Consider the following 21,766-nt stretch of genomic DNA (forward strand, 5'->3'; position numbering starts at 1 on the left):
CCCACTGTCCCCACCGTCCCCACCGTCCCACTGTCCCCACCGTCCCCACTGTCCCCACCGTCCCACTGTCCCCACCGTCCCACTGTCCCCACCGTCCCACTGTCCCTGCCATCCCCACTGTCCCCACCACCCCACTATCCCCACCGTCCCACTGTCCCTGCCGTCCCCACTGTCCCCACCATCCCACTGTCCGACTGTCCCCACCAGCCCCACCGTCCCACTGTCCCCACTGTCCCCACCGTCCCACTGTCCCCACTGTCCCCACCGTCCCACTGTCCCTGCCGTCCCCACTGTCCCCACCGTCCCACTGTCCCCACCGTCCCACTGTCCCCATTGTCCCCACAGTCCCCAAAGCGCTCGCTTCTGTTGGAGTCGTGGTGCTCTTCCTGTGCCCTTTGTCTTTAGTTACTGGTTTACGTCTGTGTCCACATGGGGGACCCCCCCTTTTGAAACATGATGCCTTCCCTTCACATGGGCCAAGGGCTTTGCTGGATGGCCTGAGCCGACAGAACCCAGCTGTGGCTTCCTGGAGGGATGGGGGCCACGTGCAGCCCATGGCCGCATGTCCTCCGCGTGCCACCCTGGCTCTGTGGCCTGGGACAGCTTGGTATTTCCTACTACGGCCCCTGATCACTGCAGCCAGGTTTTCTTCGGGGACCCGGAAGCCTAGAACTCTGCCCCATGAGGGCCAGAGGTCCCGTGAGTCCCGAGTGAAGTGACCCCATGTGCTGTGGGCTGCCCGTCACCCTTGCAGATGGGGTTGTGAGCTCTTGGGGCCCTGGCAGGTGGTCCTTGGCGTCAGTGGGCTGAAGGGCAGGGGTGCTTGGTTCAGTCCATGTTTCATCTGGGAGATGGCTGTCGTTGCTTCCCTCCTGCTTGGGGGGGATGGGACCTCTGGACCTGGAGGTCGCAGTCCCATCCTTCCTCGAGTGACGTGGAGGAGACCACAGCGAGGAGAGGCACGGATGCCACCTAGACCAGGAAGGCACATGCGCCCCCACCCCATATGGGGGTCTTACAGGAAAGGTGGCACAGGCACCAGGCCGTGGCTGGAGAATGAGCCTCCTGGGCAGTGTGAGGCCGGAAGGGGGCCCAGGCCATGCAGGAGCGGAGTGGACGTCCTGGGAGCATATCCGCCCTTGGCCTACATGGGCAATGGAGAGGGGGATGAAGCTGAACGGGCTAGAGGCAGAACACTGTCGAGGGATTAATGCTGGGATTACAGGCGGACCACCACGCCCAGCTAATTAAAAATTTTTTTTGTAAAGATGGGGTCTTGCCATGTTGCCCAGGCTGAACTCCTAGGCTTAAGCTTTCCTCCCGCCTTGGTCTTCCAAAGGGTTGGGATTACAGGTGTGAGTCACCTCACCTTGCGGAAAGCTGTGTGGATAGAATGTGACTCTGCTGCCCACCCTGGGGTCCTGATGTGGGGAACCTCACCCATGGGTAGGGCAGCTGGGACCCGGGTGTGCACCCACAGGCTGGCCCTGCTGCCCCGACAGAACTGCTGCTTGTGTCCCCTGCCCACCCACGGAGAACAGCGAGAGTCCACGGATGAGCCTGCACCTCCTCCAGTGTCAGGGTTTGAGGACTTACCTGTTACAGTCCGCGTGGCCTGACATTGACAGAGCTTCAGAAACTGCCAACTTCAGCTCAGGATCACGTGCCACCCTGGAAGAGAAAAGCCGGAAAGAGGTGTCTGAGTAGAACTCTTAAAAAGAACCTGCAGTCCGTTGTAAAATAATTGGCGAAAAATATGAAATTTTTAGAGTGGATATTTTAATATAGGCAATATATAGGAAATATAGGCAGACATAACCAGGCAACTTCATGTCTTTTTAAAAGCTGGGCCAAACTACTGCTTTGGGAGAGATGGGATGCCCAGGCTGTGGTGGCCAGTTCTCCAGCTGCAGCAACTACAGAAAATCTGCTGGATACATTTGAAAGATCCTGTTTTTTATTTTTGAGATGGTCTCGCTCTGTCGCCCAGGCTGGAGTGCAGTGGCGCCATCTCGGCTCACTGCAAGCTCCACCTCCCGGGTTCACGCCATTCTCCTGCCTCAGCCTCCCGAGTAGCTGGGACTACAGGCACCCGCCACCACATCCAGCTAATTTTTTGTATTTTTAGTAGAGACGGGGTTTCACTGTGTTAACCAGGATGGCCTTGATCTCCTGACCTCGTGATCTGCCTGCCTTGGCCTCCCAAAGTGCTATGATTACAGATGTGAGCCACCACACCCAGCTGTTTTTTCTTTGTTTTTTTTTTTTTTTTTTTTTTTTGAGATGGAGTCTCGCTCTGTTTCCCAGGCTGGAGTGTAGTGGTGTGATCTCAGCTCACTGCAGTCTCCGCCTCTGGGTTCAAGAGATTCTTCTGCCTCAGCTTCCTGAGTAGCTGGGATTACAGATGCGCGCCACCATGCCTGGCTAATTTTTATGTTTTTATTTTATTTATTTATTTATTTATTTTTAATATTTTTAGTAGAGACAGGGTTTCACCATGTTGCTCAGGCTGGTCTTGAACTCCTGACCTCATGATCTGCCCACTTCGGCCTCCCAAAGTGCTGGGATTACAGGTGCGAGCCACTGTGCCCAGCCAGAAGATCATGCTTTTAAAGGTACCTGAACTGTGGAAGTGAGGACTGGGTGAACTAAGACCCCAGGGAAGGGAGCCTTTTAAGGTGAGCTGCAGTCTACTTGGCTGTTTTTCCCCGGGGAAGATTTGATGATTCCAGGCTCATCCAGGGCCCAGGCTTCCCAGGCAGAAAAGCTCTGCTGGAGAAAGAACATCTAATCACAAGGGCTGGTGAAACAGTCTGGCAGCTTCGGAGCATTCAAGCAGCACGCCTGCCAGTCCTGGAGAAGCAGGAAATACAGGCAGAAAGGCCCCTGACAACAGCCTTCCTGCAGTTCCCAGGTGCTTAGGAACAAAAGCATGCCTTGAGGCCAGGTGCAGTGGCTCATGCCTGTAGTCCTGGCACTTTGGGAGGCACAGCTGGGTGGATCACCGGAGGTCAGGAGTGTGAGACCAGCCTGACCAACGTGGTGAAACCCTGTCTCTACTAAAAATATAAAAATTAGCGGGGCGTGGTGGTGGACGCCTGTAATCCCAGCTATTTGGGAGGCTGAGTCAGGAGAATCACTTGAACCCGGGAGGCGGAGGTTGCAGTGAGCCGAGATTGCACCACTTACTCCAGCCTGGGTGACAGAGCAAAACTCCATCTCAATAAAACAAACAACAACAAAAAAAGCATGCCGTGAGCACACTCCTAGAGATGTTTGCCAGATTTTGAAGTTGCATGTGACTGGAGGCTGAGCTGGAACTTGGAAGGACAGAACTCGGTGTCCTGCAGACTTTGGGGTTTGAGAAGACAGAGAGCCCAGCACACTCAGAACTGCAGTAACCAGACCTAAGCTGCAGCCAAGCCTCAACCTACTCCGTTTCTGAAGGGAATGCAATAATGGACCTCATGCGGTCAGTCTAACAGAGAAAGGGGCAGTCCTCTCTGGTGGAAAAAGCGTCATCTGTAACCTTTATGATTCTTTTATATCCAATGTCTGTCATATAATCCGAAATTGCTTAAAATGTTGGCCGGGCACAGTGGCTCACTCCTGTAATCCCAGCACTTTGGGAAGCCAAGGCGAGAGGATCACCAGAGGTCAGAAGTTTGAGACCAGCCTGGCCAACACGGCAAAACCCCATCTCTACAAGAATACAAAAATTAGCCAGACGTAGTGGTGCATGCCTGTAATCCCAGCTACTTGGGAGGCTGAGACCAGAGAATCGCTTGAACCCAGGAGGTGGAGGTTGTAGTGAACCAAGATCGTGCCACTGTACTCCAGCCTGAGTGACAGAGTGAGACTCTGTCTCAAAAAAAAAAAAAGAAAGAAAAGTTAAAGAGACAAGAAAATACTGTAATCCCAGCACTTTGGGAGGCCGAGGCGGGCAGATCACAAGGTCAGGAGATCAAGACCATCCTGGCTAACACGGTGAAACCCCGTCTCTACTAAAAATATAAAAAATTAGCCAGGCATGGTGGCACGCACCTGTAGTCCCAACTACTTGGGAGGCTGAGGCAGGAGAATTGCTTAAACCTGGGAGGTGGAGGTTGCAGTGAGCCAAGATTGCACCACTGTGCTCCAGCCTGGGCCACAGAGTGAGACTCCATCTCAAAAAAAAAAAAAAAAAAAAAGACAAGAAAATATATAAATATATGTGATAGTTTAGAGAAGAGCCAGAAAGTGGATGCAGACTGCTGCTGATCCAGATTCCACACCCAAGGATGTGAACATAGTTCTGATTAATATGTTAAAGAAAATAGAAGGGGGGCAAATTAGATAAGAGGATGGAGAATTGAACAGAGAATTGGAATCTATCCAGAGAGACACAACCAAGCCTGGTGGCATGTACCTGTAGTCCCAGCTGCTCTGGAGGCTGAGGCCGGAGGGTCACTTGAGCCCGGGAGTTCTAAGTTCTAGTGTGCTATGCTGATCAGGTGTCTGCACTAAACTTTGGCATCAATATGGTGATCTCCTGCAGCAGGGAACCACCAGGTTGTCTAAGGAGTGGAACTGGCCCAGGTCAGAAATGGAGCAGGTCAAAACTCCCGTGCTGATCAGTAGTGGGATTGCGCCATTACAGTACAGTGTGAATAGCCACTGCACTCCAGCCAGGACAACATAGAAAGACTCCATCTCGAAAGAAAGAAAGAGGGGAAGGAAAGAAAGGAAAGGATGGAAGAAAGAAAAAAAATGACATTCTAAAGCTAAGAAAATTCACAATTTGACAATAAGGACACAGTAGATGGGTTTAATAGCAGATTGGACCCAGCAGAACATAGAAGTAGTCAGCTTGAGGATAGCTCAATAGAAGAGACCCAAACTGTGGCTCAGACAGGAAAAAAGGGGGGGAACAACAATAAGAAACAACCACAGAAAACCAGAATAGAACATAAGAAACATGTGTAACAAACTCCAAAGGCCTAAAATACATAATTGGAGCCCCAGAAAGAGAGAATAGAGAGAAGGGGCAGAAGCAATATTCAAAGAAGTAATAGCTAAACATTTCCCCAAATTCCAAAAGACAAAAATCTCTAGCCACGGATTCAGCAAGAAAACTACAAACAAAAAACCAACCAGCATACCTGGGTATATCACAGTGAAATTGCCAAAAACAAAGACAAAAAATTTGACATGCAGCAAGAGGAAAAGGACATACTACTTTGAAACGAACATAAGATGGATAGCTGTCTTCTCAGCAAACAAAAACAATGGAAGCTGACAAGCAGTGAAATAACGTATATTTAAACTGCTGAAGGAAGTCGGGTGCGGTGGCTCATGCCTGTGATCCCAGCACTTTGGGAGGCTGAAGTGGGAGGATCACTTGAACCAGGAGTTGGAGACCAGCCTGACCAACATGGTGAAACCTCATCTCTACTAAAAATTCAAAAATCAGCCAGGCATGGTGGTGCACTCCTGTTATCCCAGCTGAGACACGAGAATCACTTGAACCTAGGAGGCAGAGGTTGCAGCCAGCAGAGATCACACCACTGCTCTCCAGCCTGGGCAACAGAGTGAGAATCTGTCTCAAAAACAGACAAAACAAAACAAAACAAAACAAAAACTGCTGAAGGAAAATAGCTGACAATCAGAATTTTATAACCAGCAATAATATCCTTCAAAAATGAAGGTGATATTTTGCCTTCATGGGTTATTCCAAAACACAGAACTGAAGGAATTTGTTATCAGCAACCTGCACATAAAACAATTAATTGGAGTTCTTCAGAAAAAAAATATATCAGATAGAAATGTAGAAATGCTAGAGAGGCCAGGCGCGGTGGCTCCTGCCTGTAATCCCAGCTACTGCCTGTAATCCAGCACTTTGGGAGGCCAAGGCAGGAGGATCCCTTGACCTCAGGAGTTTGAGACCAGCCTGGATAACATAGTGAGGCTGTCTCTCTACTTAAAAAAAAAAAATTAGCTGGGTATGGTGGCATGTCTGCAGTTCCATCTTACTCAGGAAGCTAGGTGGGAGGATCATTTGAGCCCAGGAGTTTGAGGTTGCGGTGAGCTGTCATTGTGCCACTGCACTCCAGCTTGGGTGACAGTGAGGCCCTGTCTTAAAAAAAGTAATGCAAGAGAGACTGAAGAACATGGTGTAGGTTAATATAAATGAATATTAACTGTACAAAATAATTGTAGTGTCTGTGGAGTTTAAATTATACACAGTACTAACATTCATGATACAAGTAGCAGAAAAGACAGAAAGGGGTAAATGGAATTTTTTTTTTTTTTTTTTGAGATGGAGTCTCGCTCTGTGGCCCAGGCTGGAGTGCAGTGGCCAGATCTCAGCTCACTGCAAGTTCCGCCTCCCGGGTTTACTCCTTTCTCCTGCCTCAGCCTCCCAAGTAGCTGGGACTACAGGTGCCCGCCACCTTGCCCAGCTAGTTTTTTGTATCTTTTAGTAGAGACGGGGTTTCACGGTGTTAGCCAGGATGGTCTTGATCTCCTGACCTCGTGATCCGCCCGTCTCGGCCTCCCAAAGTGCTGGGATTACAGGCTTGAGCCACCGTGCCCGGCCGGAATTTTAAAGTTGTATTGGAAATGTGATTGAAGAAATTATTTATATTAGAATGTGATCAATCAAGAATCGCTATTATAATATTAGGATAACACTAAAATAATAAAGATGAATAGCAAATTCATAGAAGGAAAAACATCCAAAATAAGGTAAGAACAGAGGAAGAAAAGATACAACAAATGGACCAAATAGAAAAAAATAATTAGATGAAAGATACAAACCTAACCACATCAGTGATTACATTAAATATGAATGGACTAAATATTCTAAGTATAAAACTAAGTTTACTGGTCTGGGTTAAAACAGCAGCAACAACAGGAGCTTGTTGTTGGGCTGTTGTTGCTGGGCTCAAACAATCCATCCACTTGGGCCTCCCAAAGTGCTGGGACTACAGGTATGAACCACTGCACTCAGCCTCCACATACTTTTAAGAAGAACATAAGGCTGGGCCTGGTGGCTCATGTGTGTAATCCTAGCACTTTGGGAGGCTGAGGTGGGTGGATCATTTGAGGTCAGGAGTTCAAGACCAGCCTGGCCAACATGGTGAAACCCAGTCTCTACTGAAAATACAAAAATTAGCCAGGCGGTAGTGGCACATGCCTGTAATCCCAGCTACTCAGGAGGTTGAGGGCAGAGCGAGACTCTGTCTCAAAAACAAAACAAAACAAAACAAACAGTCAATTCAGTAGGAAGATGTCACAATCCCAAATCTGTATGTATGGGCTGAATAACACAGCTGTAAAACTTTTGTGAAGCAAATAGCAGAAATATAAGGTGGAATAGACAAATCCAGAACCAGCAGGATACTTTAATTTATCTCTCTATAACTGATGGAACTAAAAGGAAAACCCTTGAGGATGTAAGAAATCTCAATAACAAAACTAACAAACTTGACCTAACTTACATGTGTCACAGTACATCCAACAATTACCAGAATTCATGTTCTTTTTTTTTTTTTTTTGAGACACTCTGTCGCCCAGGCTGGAGTGCAGTGGTGTGATCTTGGCTCATTGCAACCTCTGCCTCCTAGGCTCAACTGATTCTTCTGCCTCAACCTCCTGAGTAGCTTTTTGTATAGATTCCAATTATCTGTTTAAATTTTTCATCCTCTTATCTAATTTGTCCCCTTCAATTTTCTTTAACATATTAAAACAACAGCAATAAAAAACTTAGTTGGGCATGGTGGCACACACCTGTAGTCCCAGCTACTTGGGAGGCTGAGGTAGGAGGATTGCTTGAACCCAGGAGTTTGAGGGTGCAGTGAGCTATGATCCTGCCACTGTATTCCAGTCTGGGCAACAGAGTAAGACCAAGACCTCATCTCTAAAAAAAAAAAAGGAAAATTAAGATGAGGCCTAAGCAGTGCTTTGAAGGAAATTTATAGCACTAAATTAGAACAGAATAAAGGATGAAATTCAATTATGTAAAATTTTATCTAGGGAAGCTAGGAAAAATAAGTTTAATACCTCAAGAAAGCAGGAGGAAAGAAATAAAAATAAGAACAGATGTCAATGAAATGCAAAACAAATGTATAGTAGGGGAAAGACAAACCCAAAAGTTAGGTTTTTTGTTTGTTTGAGACAGAGTCTAGCACTGTCACCCAGACTGGAGTGCAGTGGCATGATCTTGGCTCACTGCAGCTTCTGCGTCCCAGGTTTAAGTGATTCTTCTGCCTCAGCCTCCCAGGTAGCTGGGATTACAGACGCCTGCCACCATACCCAGCTAATTTTTTCGTATTTTTAGTAAAGACGGGGTTTCACTGTTGGCCAGGCTGGTCTTGAACTCCTGACCTCGTGATCCACCCACCTTGGCCTCCCAAAGTGCTGGGATTACAAGCGTGAGCCATCGTGCCTGGCCCCAAAAGTTTGTTATTTTAAAAGATTAATAAAATTGATACATTTCTAGCTGGACTAGTTCAAGAGAAAAAAGATAAAACATAAATCACTAATAATATAGTTGGAAAGGAGACATCACCACAGACCTTACAGATATTAAAATGATAGTAAGAGGATATTATAAACAACTAAATTTGACAATTTGAATTAATTGGACAAATTCCTCAAAAAAGCAATTAAAGCTAACAGAAGAAGAAATAGAAAACCTTTTAATCCAATATCTATTAAAGAAGTTGAATTCATTATTTTAAAACCTTCCCACAAAGAAAGCATCAGGCATGCATGGCTTTCCTTATGTATTCTTCTAAACATTTGAAGAAGAAATAACACAAGTCTTATATAAATTCTTTCAGGGAATAGAAAAAGAAAGACATTTTCTAATTTATTATTATTGAGACAGACTCTCACTTTGTCATGCAGGCTGGAGTGTGGCGGCACAATCTAGACTCACTACAACCTCTGCCTCCCAGGCTCAAGCGATCCTCCCACTTCAGCCTCCTGAGTAGCTGGGACCGCAGGCATGCACCACTATGCCCAGCTAATTTTTGTATTTTTTGTAGAGACAGGGTTTTACTATGTTGCCCAGGCTGGTCTCAAACGCCTGGGCTCAAGCAATCCGACTACCTCAGCCTCTCAAAATGCTGGGATTACAGGCATGAACCACCATAACCAGCCCTAACTCTTTTTTTTTTTTTTTTCATTTAAACCTGACCAAGATATTACAAGAAACAATAAGTACACCAATCTCTCATGAACATAGATGCAAATACCCTTAAAAAGATACAGACAGATGAAACCCAACCATATATAAATAAGATATATCATGACCAAGAGAAATGTACATTGCTCACACTTGTGATCCCAGGACTTTGGGAGGCCGAGGCAGGAGGATCACTTGAGCCCAGGAGTTTGGGACCGACCTCGGCAATATAGTGAGACCTCATCTCTACAAAAAAGTTACAAATTGGTCGAGCATGGTGGTACACATCTGTACTGACAGCTACTTGGGAGGCTGAGATGGGATTATTGCTTGAGCCTGGGAGGCAGAGGCTGCAGTGAGCTGTGATCAGACCACTGCACTCCAGCCTGGGTGACAGAGCAAGACATTGTCTCAAAATTTTAAAAAAAAGAGAGAAATGTATTCCAGATATGCTAGATTGGCTTAACATTTGAAAATCAAATTGATGTTTTGCCACATTAATTTTAAAAATTGGAAGAAAAATCATATAATTTTGAAAGATGCAGGAAAAGCATTTGAAAAAATTTCACACCAATTTTATGGTGAAAACATCTCTTAGCAATAAACAAAGCAGAACAAGAAAAGCATCTCTTAGCAAACTAGGAATAGGAGGGAACTTCCTTAATCTGGCCATAGTTAGATAAAGATACAGATTTTGTCCGTGTGTATCTCTGTATGTGTGTTGTCTCTTGTGTGTGTACTACAGCACATAACCCTGAGATTGGGAAGAAGATGGCTACTATTCACTATCTCCATTTAACATTGTATTGTGGCCTAGCAAGTGCAATAAGGCAAAAATAAAAGGAAAATTAGGAAGTTACACACATTGGAAATGAAGGACTAAAACTGCCATTTTATGTAGATAACGTGATCAAGTACTTAGGAAACTCAGAAGTATCTTCAAACGATTAGAAGTAATAAGTAGATTTAGCAAGGTCACTAGGTGAAAGATCAGTAGACAAAAATAAATGGTCTTTCTGTATGCCAGCAATAAATAAATGCAAAATGAAATCAAAATACTGTCTTAGTCAATTTTGTGTTGCTATCACAGAATACCTAAAACTCAGTAATTTATAAAAGAAGGAGGTTCATTTAGCTCATGATTCTGGAGGTTGGGAGGTACAAGATCAAGTGGCTGCATCTGGTTAACTTCTGGTGCAGACCTCATGCTCTGTCGTAACGTGGCAGAGAAGCAGGAGGGGAAGGGGGCATGTGGGAAGAGGCCAAACACGAGAGGCAGCCTCACTTCATGACAACCCACTCTTGTGGTAACTAATTTGGTCTCATGAGAAAGGCATTAATCTCCTTAATGACCTAATCATCTCTTAAAGACACCACCTCTAAACACCACCACATTGGGAACTAAATTTCAACCTGAGTTTTGATGGGGACAAACCACCTCCAAACCATAGCAAATACCATCTACGGTAGTACCCGTAAATATCAAACACGTAAGCATAAATCAAATTAACGACGTCCAAGACCTCCATTGAAAGTTATAAAATGTTATTACCATAAATTTTTAAAGCCCTGGACAGCAGTTCCATTCAGAGAGAGGAACACCTGATGTTATGAAGATTATCAGTTATTCTCACATTAATCTATGAGTTCAATGCAGTCTCAATCAAAATCCCAGAAGCTAGTTAGCTTCCTTCCTTCCTTCCTCCCTCTCTCTTTCTTTCGTTTTCTTTTTCCTTCCTCCTTTCCTTTCCTTTCCTTTCCTTTCCTTTCCTTTCCTTTCCTTTCCTTTCCTTTCCTTTCCTTCTTTCTTCCCCCTCCCTCCCTCCCTTCCTTCCTTTTAAAATTGAGAAACTAATTCTAAAATGTATGGGGAGATGCAAGGGGCCTGGAATACCCAAGCAGCAGCAGAACGTTATCTGTTCTACTCTCGATGGGCTTTGGGTAGTTTCCACAAATAGTGCTGCTGTGACTACCCCTGTGGGTGTCTCCAGGTGAACATATGCTTTTCTGCTGTGTGTACTTCATAAAAAAAAAGAACAAAGGCCAGGCACAGTGGCTCATGCCTATAATCCCAACACTTTGGGAGGCTCAGGTGGGACGAGCTCTTGAACCCAGAAGGTCAAGGCTACAGTGAGCTGTGTTTACATCACTGAACTCCAGCCTGGGTGACAGAAAAAGACCCCATTTCTAAAAAAAAAAAAAAAAGAAGAAGAAGAAAATTGGAGACATCTTCTATTGTAAAGCTATAGTAATGCTGACAGATATAGTACAAGGATGGACTTGAAACCCATTCAAAAGAATAGAAAATCTAGAACGGAGCAATGCGTATATAGGTCTCTGATTTATGACAACATGACATTACAGAACAGCAGGAATTGTTGTTTTTCTTTCCAATAAATGGGCTGAGTCAATAGAAGACCATATGAGGAAAAATGTCTCATATGGTTATCTATTAGTGTCTGGGTTATTACCACTATTGTACAAAAAACTCAACTCCAGACAAAGTGTAGATATAAAAAGTAAAACAATAAAATCCAGGCACGGGGGCTCATGCCATAATCCCAGCACTTTGGGAGGCCAAAGCAGGAGTATCACTTGAGGCCAGGAGTTCAAGACCAGCCTGGGGAACATAGTGAGACCCTGTCTCTAAAAAAAATTTTTAAATAAAAAATAATTAGTCAGGTATGGTGGTCTGCACCTGTAGTCCCAGCTACTCAGGAGGCTGAGGCAGGAGGATCATTTGAGCCAAGGAGTTTGAGTCTCCAGTGGGCCATGATCACCCCAGATCTGGGCCACAGAGCAAGACCATGTCTTAAAAAATAATAAAAAGCTTTTAGAGGAAAATATCAAGGAGAACATCTTTGTGACTGTGGAGTGGGAAGAGATTTCTTAAACAGGACACAAAACACTAATCATAAAGAAAAAATGTTATAATTGGACTTTATTAAAATTAAAACCTTCATCAAAAGCACCATTAAGAGAATGAAAAGGCAAGCCAAAGAGTTGGAGAATATATCTAATAAAGAACTCCTGTCAATCAATGAGAAAAAGGCAGACAACCCAATTAATAATGGACAAAAGGCTTGAACAGGAACTTTGCATAGAGAAAATCTAAGGGCTGATGAGTATATCAACTGTGACCAACTTCACTGGTCGTTAGGCTAAAACAATGGAAAGCCATAATAAGATCAGATACTATTACTCACTCACCAGGAAGGATTCAGTTAAAGACAGTAGGTGCTCTTGAGGGTGAGGGCCTGGGGAAGCCATGCTGTTGGCCAAGGCGTGGGCAGGCATGCCAGGATCCCGGCTCCTCCCCGCTGTCTGGCTCAGCAGTCCCACCCCATATGTGCATTCAGCAGAAATGCACTCATGTGTTCCAAGAGAGATGCACGAAAATGCTGGGTCGCAAAACCCGTCAGGTGTAACAGATAAAGGAACTACGTATATTTACCCCATGGAAGACAGTGTAGCCACAAGGATTAATGACCTATGGCAACGTGCTCTATGATGGGTGAATCTTACAGAACAGCATTGCCAGATCTAGCAATACAATAGCAGATCGCCCAGTTCAGTTGGAATTTCAGATAAACAACAGACTCTTTTTAGTGTATGTCCCAAATGAGCAGCATTTGGGATATACTTACACTTACAACTATTTCTAATGACACTTTAAAAGTACTTATTTGTTGTTTATCTGAAATTGAAATTTAACTGGGTGTCCTGTATTTTATCTGGAGATTCTACACAAATATAACATCAGCAAACAAATCCTGCCACAAGAGAGTGTAGACAGAATTCTCATTTCTCCAGAGCAGCAGAGCAGGCGCGTGCCTCCGCCTATGGAGTCAGGATGGTGTCATGTGAGAGCCAGGGCGCTGGGGGCCTGGTTGGGGTTTCACTTCTTAATCTGGCTGCTATTCACATGGATGGGTTCAGCTTATGAAAATTCTGCCCAGCTCTGCAAAGCGCACTTCCTCACAACAGCCATGGCTGTGCAGGAATGTCCCATGTGGGACTCAGACCACCGACACAGCTGGAGCTTCTCCCAGCAGAGAGCAGCCCACAGTTGGCCTGTAGGAGCCTGCTCCAGGAGCTTCCTGCTCAGCATCACTGAATTTACTACACCTCTGGGTCTTGGCCTCAATGCCCCTTCCTCCAGGAAGCCTTCCCAGCCTCAACCAGGTGCCCTGCTGCACCCTCCTTCATGACTTGCGTTGTCTTTGGTTGCAGCTGTCATTATTGTAGTTCAGTCATTGTTTGTATAAATACCTGTTTGTCATCTGCCTCCCCCAACTGCAGGCTAAGTCCACAAGGGCAGGAGCACGCCTGCCTTCGTCCTCGTGTCCTAGTGCCCAGTTCCTGCCGCATAGCCAGTGCTCCATGGTATTTGCGGAATGAAAGGGTGAAGGTCTGTGTGTAAACCAGCATATATTTTTTTCACTCCTTAGAGTTTTTATTCATGCAGCTAACACATGCCTAACAATCAGGGCTTTCTTATTTTCAGCAAAAGGTTCCAGAATCTTGTTTTAAAAAAGAAACTGTACTAGCATCCCAGCCGGCCACCTTGAACACCGTTGTCCTGGCCGGCGAGACCTGAGCCTTGATCCGTGGTGGAGGAGACCTGCTGGTGCCATGTGAATTCAGGTGCAAGCGTTCAGTGCCTGGCTGCTGTTCTGCTGGTGCAGACTCCAGGGTGCTGCATCCACTCCTGGTCAAGGAGGCTGGTGTGGCTTTGGGGACCCTCACCCTTGTGTTTTGTCTTGATTTGTAGGGATTTGCTGCAGACACTGACAGAGGAGGAGCTGCACACGCTGGAACGGAACCTCTGCATTTCCCAAGACGTGGAGTTCCCCATCCGCGCAGATGTGCAGGGACCCGCTGCGCTGACTCCTGCCCTCTCTGCCCCTCTCCCCCCTGAGGGGCCGCTCTCAGTCAAGGCCAAAGACCCGGACGCAGAGCTGGCCTGCTCCATGCAGTACGACGACCAGGAGCTGGAGCAGCTCAGCCGCATGGTCCACAGAGCGGGGGATGAGATGTCCTCTCTGCTGTCACCGCCCAGCGCCTGCCAGTCCCCCGCGCACAGGCCAGGAGCAGAGGGCAGCCCAGGCGGGGAGGCCTCTCCAGGCAGAGCGCACCTGCGGTCGGGCAGTGACGAGGAGGAGCGTGTGTTCTTCATGGATGACGTGGAGGGGATGGCAGAAGCCCTGGCCAGGCCCGAGTCCCCAGGTGGCCCATTTGGGTGGGCAGGCAGTACTCGGGCCGACCCCCAGGAGAAAGGGCAGGGTGGGCCAGGCGGAGCAGCGGGAGTCAGCGTGCCCGCCTCGGAAAAGGAGGAGGACTTGAGCAACAACAACACCACCGAGGCCGAGGGCACGGGCGGGGCCAGCCTCGCAGGCACCAGCTCCTGCAGCTGCCTGGACTCGCGGCTGCAGCTGGACGGCTGGGAGGTGGGTGCGGACGACGCAGAGACGGCCGAGATGATCGCCCACCGAACGGGGGGCATGAAGCTCTCAGCCACGGTCATCTTCAACCCCAAATCTCCCACTTCCCTGGACTCTGCTGTCGCCACCCAGGAGGCCGCCTCGGAGCCCGTGGCCGAGGGGATGGATGGTGGCCCCCACGAGCTTAGCACTGCGGCCACCAACTGCCTGTTGCACTCCTGCGTGTGCTGTGGGAGCTGTGGGGACAGCAGGGAGGATGTGGTGGAGCGTCTGCGGGAGAAGTGCAGCCCGGGAGGCGTCATTGGCGCCTCATACGCTGCCAGCTTAGCCAAGGCCAGCGACAGGGCCGCTGAGAGACAGGACGAGGCGCCCCCGCCCTCAGAAGATGCCTCCGACGGGCGGGAGCGCAAAGCCCCCACTTCCAACAAGTGCCTGCCTCACACCTCAGGTTCCCAGGTGGACACAGCGAGTGGGCTGCAAGGAGAGGCCGGGGTTGCAGGTCAGCAAGAGCCAGAGGTCAGAGAGCTGGATGCTGGGAGCCCCTCGGCGCATGAGGCACCTCAGCCCCTGTCGGGCTCCAGGTAAGAGCCAGTCTGGCCCAGGGACTCGGTTTGTCCTCTCTGCACTGGGGGCAGGTGCTGGCGCGTTCTCCAAGCATTGCAGTGTTTCCACCTGGGCCATCTTGGCCACCGACAGGTGCTGGGCCCTGGCCAGGTGTGGGGTCTGTGTGTGAGGAGGGCAGGGGCAGGAGCTGGCTGTGGAGGCACCTGCCCTGTGGGGCATCGTGCACTGGGAAATGTGTGCCAGCGGGCCCGCTTCCCTGTTTCTGATGTTCCAGGTGCCTTTCAGGTGTCATGGGCTCAGTGCCAAGCCCTCAGCTCACCTGCCACAGCCCCGGCTCATCCCGCACCTGGTGTGAGCCACGTGTGCCCAGGCGGGGCAGAGGGAGTGGGCTGTGCCAGTGCCTGGCCCCTTGCCCTGGGCCACATCCAAGCGCACTGCTCACTTCTCTTTGCTGACCACCGTGGCTGCCTGGCTCACACAGGGCTGAAACAAGACACAGACCCATGGCTGTGGGTGTGGAACCTGGGGCCATGAGGGGTCCTGAGACCACCCACAGGCAAATTCCCAGGGGTGTTCCCAGAGCCTCTGCCTCTCCCAGGACTATCTCCTCCTTTCCCTGCATTGGGGGGAGGTAGGGAGGTCTCCTATCTCTTCTCATGGGCTCCCATCCCCCACACTGGAGACAGGGAGGGCCCAGGGTCACTCGTGGCTGCATTGTCAGGGCCATTGGCCCCCTTGCCAGGACCCCGCCCTGCAGGGCTCCCACCTTGGCTGTGGCCGTGTCTATAGGCCTCTCTAACAGGGAAGAGAGAGGGAGGATAGGGAGGGGAGGAGGTTCAACTGGAGGCCAGAGAAGCCCCCCAGGAGCCGTGGGAGCTGGGCAGCAGATGGCGACAGAGGTCAGGGGCACAGGTGGCAGGAGTGAGGGGCTGTGTTGGAGGATGGCGGGCAGGCCCAGAAGAGGGTCCTCACACCGGGGGAAGGGGCTTCTCAGTGCAGGGCAGACGTCTCCTTCTTCCTGTGCTGGGTCCTCCCAGGTCGTACACTTGCTGGAGGAGCAGGACTGGCCAGGGCCCCGAGACGGTCAGGCCATTCCTCCTTTCCGCTGCCCACTCAGGGCTCCGGGCCTCCCTGCCGCTCTTTCCTGTGCTGAGGGCTGGGTGGGCTGGGCCTGCTTCCCGGCATCCCTCCCCACTCCCCACCAGGCCCTGGCAGCCTCAGTCACTTTCCATCAATGCATTTGCCTCTTCTGGACATTTCCTGTGAACACATTCAGGTACAGGTGGTTCCCGACTTACGATGGCTCGGCTGAACGAGGGCGTGAAAGTGACGCGAACCCAGCAGGAAGCGTCCTCCGCGTTTTGGAGGCTAGGAGTGTTAGATGCATTTCTGACTTAGCATCCGATGGGTTGAGTCGAGGAGCATCTGTGGTGTGTGACCTCTGGGGTCCGGCTTCCTCCACCAAGCGTAACGTCTGTAAGGGCCACGTGTAGAGACACAGAGCGGCACGCCGTTCCTTTTTATGGCTGAATCACGCTGACTGCATGGGGAGCCCGTCTTTCGCTTCTTCATTCACTGGTGGATGGTGGATGTGTTGTTTCTGCGTTTTGGCTGTGATGAAAAGTTTCGTCCGAGCGTTTGTGTGCACACGTGTCTTCAGCTTGTCTGGGTAGATCCCTGTGAGCAGAATTGCAGATCATGTGGTCACTCTGTGTGTGGCATTTTGAGGAGCTGCCAGACTACTTTCCAACGTGGCCGCCGTTGGCATCCAGGCAGCCGTGGACGGGGGTTCCAGTTTCCGCGTCCTTTCTTACACTGGTCATCATCTTTGTTTTCTCCTTAGGGCACACCCCACTGGTTAGCAGTCAACTGATGGCTCTAACGCCACTGGACACCATTGCCTTACAGCAGGTTCACTGGTCTCATTCAGCATTACGTGTGTAGAGACTGCCATTGACAGCTGATTCAACTTTATATTTGTGTGGTTCCCAGTCAAATCTATAAATAAGATAGACCCAGAGAACTCTGTCTGAAGGAACCTTTTTCTCCCCTGCCCCCAAAGGGAACGGTTTAAGAATGTTTTGTAGTACATCCTTCAGTTTTCAAAAATGTAAGCAAAGGCACGTGAGTAGAAGTTCAGATACACACCCGCGTATCCCCCGTCCCCGTATTTGGTGAAGGGCCTCCTGCTACAGGCAGTCGCCCCCACCTCGCTCTCCTGGCCTTCTGCCTGAGCCGCTCCGGTGCTTGCTAGAGACGTCCCTGCTTCCCGTCACCTCGGGGCAGGGCCCCATGAGAGGCTGGCCTGGCGTGCACTCGGGTCCCGGTGCTGACTTGGGCTTGTTTCCAGCCTTTTGCTGTCACAGACGTGCCATGATGAACAGTGTTGCACAAACAGCCTCTCCTCTTTTGGGTGAGACCATTTTTGAGATACAGCCTGAGCCTCTCGGCTGTGTCAGCCAGGGCACCTTTTCCCTACTACTGGATGCTTTCCTCAGGGGCTCAGACCCAGTTCATTGGCAATGGATCGTTTTTCTCCGAGTTTCACGTGAAACCGTCAGAAATTCTTTGACAGGATAAGAGAGGAGTTTTTGGTTTGGGGCCTGCCCATCTTTTGCTGCTGGGAGTGGTGGGGGTTGTCCAGGTGACAGCCAGTGGACGCTCACCCCCTCCGGAAGCTCCTCCTGCCTTCCTGGCCTGAGCTCTGTGCTCCACCGTGGACACGGCCTCTTAACGCGGCCTCAGCTTTCCAGGCCTCACGCAGCTCAGCACAGACGCTGAGGCTCAGCTGAGGAAAGGGAAGGAGCCCAGGTGGTGGTGCCGTCTTCCAGGGAAGCGTTTCTGGCAGGTGCTGAGGATCCGCGAGAGCAAGCACATCACAGGGTAATCAGGACAGCACGTGTTTGGTTTGATTTAGGACAGTGCCTGGGCCCAGCACTGTGCCCGGAGGTAGCTGGAAATCAGGTCAGCAGGTGGCAGCACATGGCAACTGTCCCATCCAAGGCACAGGCGGTACGCACCCGGGGAGCATCATTCACTCCCCCACTCATCTGTGTCGCAAGCGTGTTCTGGGGTGGCTGGGCCAGGCACCGGAGACCCATCAAGGAACAAGAGACGTGGCCTGTCCTCCCAGGTGTCACCTCACACCATACGGAGGTGATAAGGCAGTGGAGGTTTTTAAACAGACAGACAAGGAGGCCAGCTTCACACACGGAGAAAGCTCACCCAAATTCAAACAGCCCCGTGTCAGGAAGCCGGGCTGGTGTTAAGTAACGTTTGTGCGAGGCCGGTCGCATGCACAGGTGTGGCTGTTGTTGGTTACTCCTCCCGTTCTGCAGCAGGAGAGACTGAGATGGAGAGGATGGTATTTGCTTTAGCTGAGAGCATCTGGAAGAGCCCGGGCCTGTTTGGCCATGAGACCCGCTCACCCGGCAGGCACCCCTGCAGCCCCTGTGGTTGTGGTGTGGACGTTCAGAGGGAAAAGAGGGCACGGCCCTGACTCACGGCTTCCAGTCCCACGTGTGAGATGGACCTCCGTGTGCTGCAAATGAAGGAAATGCGTGGAGCCATGGCAGACCGGCCCGCGAGGCCAGATTCCCCCGAGACCCCTGGAGCCTGTGTTTCTGGCCAGGCAGACGACAGCCTCCAGGAGGAAGGATAGGGCTTCCCAGCCACCAGCCAGGGGACAGATGCACACAGGAGGTGGGTTGGCACACGGCCCACTGGGGTCCTGGCGCGAGGGTCCCAGCCAGGAGGAGCCCCTGTCTGGGGCATTTCCTCAAGTGGTGTTGCTGGAAGTCCAGACATCGTCCTCGACAGACAACAGTGACTCAGCCTTGCTGATGAGAATGTTCTGGAACCTATGCCCTTCGGCTCTTTTCATTTTACTGGCTTCTTTCCCAGCTTCTCAGTGGTCAATGAATCCTTTTGGAGAAGTTGACATTTTTTAAAAGCTTATTTTCCCCTCAGCTAGCCTCACCTCATTGATCCAGAACCTTCCATCCTCTTGAAGTCACCCTTGTAAGTTGTCTAGATGACAGAAACTCTGCTCAGGCTGGTCGTCCGTTCCTTCCAAGGACACCATGAAGTGGATTTCCAACCTCTGCCTTCTGCGAAAAGTAACACTAACTCCCTGTTTGCTGATTATAAATGTGGTCCCTGTTCATTGTAGAAACTTTGGAAAACGTGAGAAGGAGAGACTGGGTCTGGTGGCTCATGCTTGCATTCCTAGCCCTTTGGGGACTGAGGCAGATGGATTGCTTGAGGCCAGGAGTTCAAGACCAGCCTGGACAATATAGCAAGACCCCATCTCATGGAAAGTAAAAGTAAATTAGCCAGGTGCAGTGGTGTGGGCCTGTAATCCCAGCTACTTTGGAGGCTGAAGCAGGAGAATTGCTTGAGCCCAGGAGATGGAGACTGCGGTGACCTATGATTGTACCACTGTATTGCAGCCTGGGTGACAGAGTCAGACCCTAGTTCTTACAAACAAAAGAAGTAAAGAAGGACATAAGTAAATATCACCCCTAATCTTATGAGCAGTTTTATTTTTTTTTTTTCCCCACTGAATATGGTTTTATAGTTTCCTCTATGGTTTTTCGTCTGCCTCTTGGATCCTCTTTTCTTTTCTCTTCTTTTTCTTTCTTTTCTTCCTTTTCTTTCTTCTTTCTTTTTTCCTTTCCTTCCTTTTTTCCCTTTTCTTTCTCCTTTCTTTCCATTTCCCTCCTCCCCCCCACCCCCCCCTCCCCTTCCCTTCCCTTTTCTCTTTTCAAACACAGAGCCTCCCTTGGTTGCCCAGGCTGGAATGCAGTGGCACAGACATGGCTCCCTGCCTGGGCTCAAGCTGTCCCCTGCGTTAGCCTCCCTAGGTGCTGGGATTACAGGCGTGGGCCGCTGTGCCCAGCCTTGGATTATTTCTTTAGAATTGGTCCTTAGAAGTAGAATCACCATAGCAAAGGTATGAAGCATTTTAAAGCTCTGCCGTTCACTGTCAAACTGCTTTCCAGAAAGAGCTGATTACCCGCAGCAGTGCGATCCCTCGCCGACACTTACTCCAACTCCAGCTTGAGGGGGAGAAAACGGAGTACCCTTCGCGGTTCCTGAGGTTTGCCCCTCTCTGAGGACTGCCAACCTGGGCAGTTGTTCTGTTAACGCCTATGTTTTTCGTTCTGCGAAGTGACTGTGTTTTCTGCTGTTTCTCAGCTGGGATGTCATGCTTTTCGCACTTGAAAACGTTCCGTCTGTTTTGTTTGTGGCTTTCTCCAAGTTGTTCTTGCCCTTTGACTTCGTTTTTGGATATGTTTTGATTTGCAGATGTCCTCAATTTTATCATGTGTAATTAAGTTTATAGAAATTCTAGAAACAAGTTTGTTGCTCTGCCTTTCTAGTTGATCGTGTGGTGCAAGGCGCGTTGCTCCTCTGCGGCGGGGCGGGAGAACGTTCTCATCTCTGGTGGCCTGGGTTTTATTTGTTGCCATCAATCCTGCAGCCCTGATGCCTAGTTGGGAGGAGGCTGGAACCAGTGTCAGGGGCCTCTGTGCATCAGAGTGGGACTGACGGAGGCTGTGGCCGTCCTGACACACGGTCAAGGCTGCCCAGGCACTGGCTTAGGGAGGTCTCAGGGCCTGTCACTGTCCGTCCCACAGGGGAGGGCCAGGCCTGCTCCGTTGTACAGTCGAGCGCCTCTGTGACTGCACTTGAGTCCGGCTGGTGACCTCACCCCCCGCCACTGCCCCACCGTGCTCAGCAGCCTCTCTGGCCATTGCCGTAGGTAGAATGATAGGAGTCTCACAGGCTTCTCGGGACTGACAGTGGCCAAGCCTCTGCCCCAGCCACGTGGCACATGCCCTGACTGTGTGCGCCTTCCTTCCGGAACTTGGCAGTGGCAGACAGATGACGGACACTGAGGGATATCCCTTTTAGGGGACTCGCTGGAGTTGTGGTGAGGAGTGCCCTGCTCCATAGGCAGATGTGAGGTGAAAGGCAGTGCCTGGTGAACTGGCTGCTCAGCCTGAGCCTCAGTTTTGTCATCTGCAAAATGAACCAACAGCAGGCCCCAGCCTCACGGCAGGATGCACTCCTCGCGCATCACTGCTCATGTTCTGCTGTTCCTCCCAGCACAGCCCGCCATGTCACTATGTCACCCTGTCACCCCACTGTCACTCCTCACCTTGCTTCCGGATTGCTCTTGCAGCCGTTCCTGGTCATCTTTGCCATGATCAGTCTTGGCTTTGCCTCTGGATTTCGTTGTTTCCTGGACTCACGTCTCTGCCTCCCACTCTCCTGGCGGTGACAGCTGTCCCGGGTGACATCAGGCATTGCAGTCGTGCTTCATGACCTTGCTCCCGGACAGTGGGTCCCGGCCTCCAGCTTGAACATCCACCCACCGCGCCCCACCTGGCTCCTTCTCTGCCGTGGCCTGGGGTCATCCCACTGAGCTCCTCTGCCCTCTGCCAGTGTGAGGACAGGGCTCAGGGCTGTCGTGGAGGAGAGCCTGCAGCCGGTCTATCCCGAGGCAGCTCCAGCTCTCCCAGGCCTGCTGACCCTCTGCCCTGTGGTGAGGTCGCTGCTGCAAATCCTCCTGGGCCCC

At 50.1% G+C, this 21,766-nt stretch overlaps 1 protein-coding gene across 6 annotated transcripts in view; it reads left to right on the forward strand.

The window, feature by feature from the left end:
• Window positions 1-21,766, forward strand: part of ZFYVE28 (zinc finger FYVE-type containing 28) — a 144,165-nt gene that overhangs the window by 98,842 nt on the left and 23,557 nt on the right. For 5 of the 6 annotated variants that reach the window (XM_031935379.1, XM_031935382.1, XM_031935383.1 and 2 more), the window contains one exon: window positions 13,947-15,197. In XM_031935379.1, coding sequence (XP_031791239.1) covers window positions 13,947-15,197 — 1,251 coding nt within the window. Of the gene's footprint in view, window positions 1-13,474; window positions 13,584-13,679; window positions 13,820-13,946; window positions 15,198-21,766 lie in introns of those variants that run through there. The other variant, XM_031935385.1, reaches the window with a different exon arrangement.

Source organism: Piliocolobus tephrosceles, chromosome 3 (genome assembly GCF_002776525.5).
Source record: "Piliocolobus tephrosceles isolate RC106 chromosome 3, ASM277652v3, whole genome shotgun sequence".
NCBI classification, from domain to species: Eukaryota; Metazoa; Chordata; class Mammalia; order Primates; family Cercopithecidae; genus Piliocolobus; species Piliocolobus tephrosceles.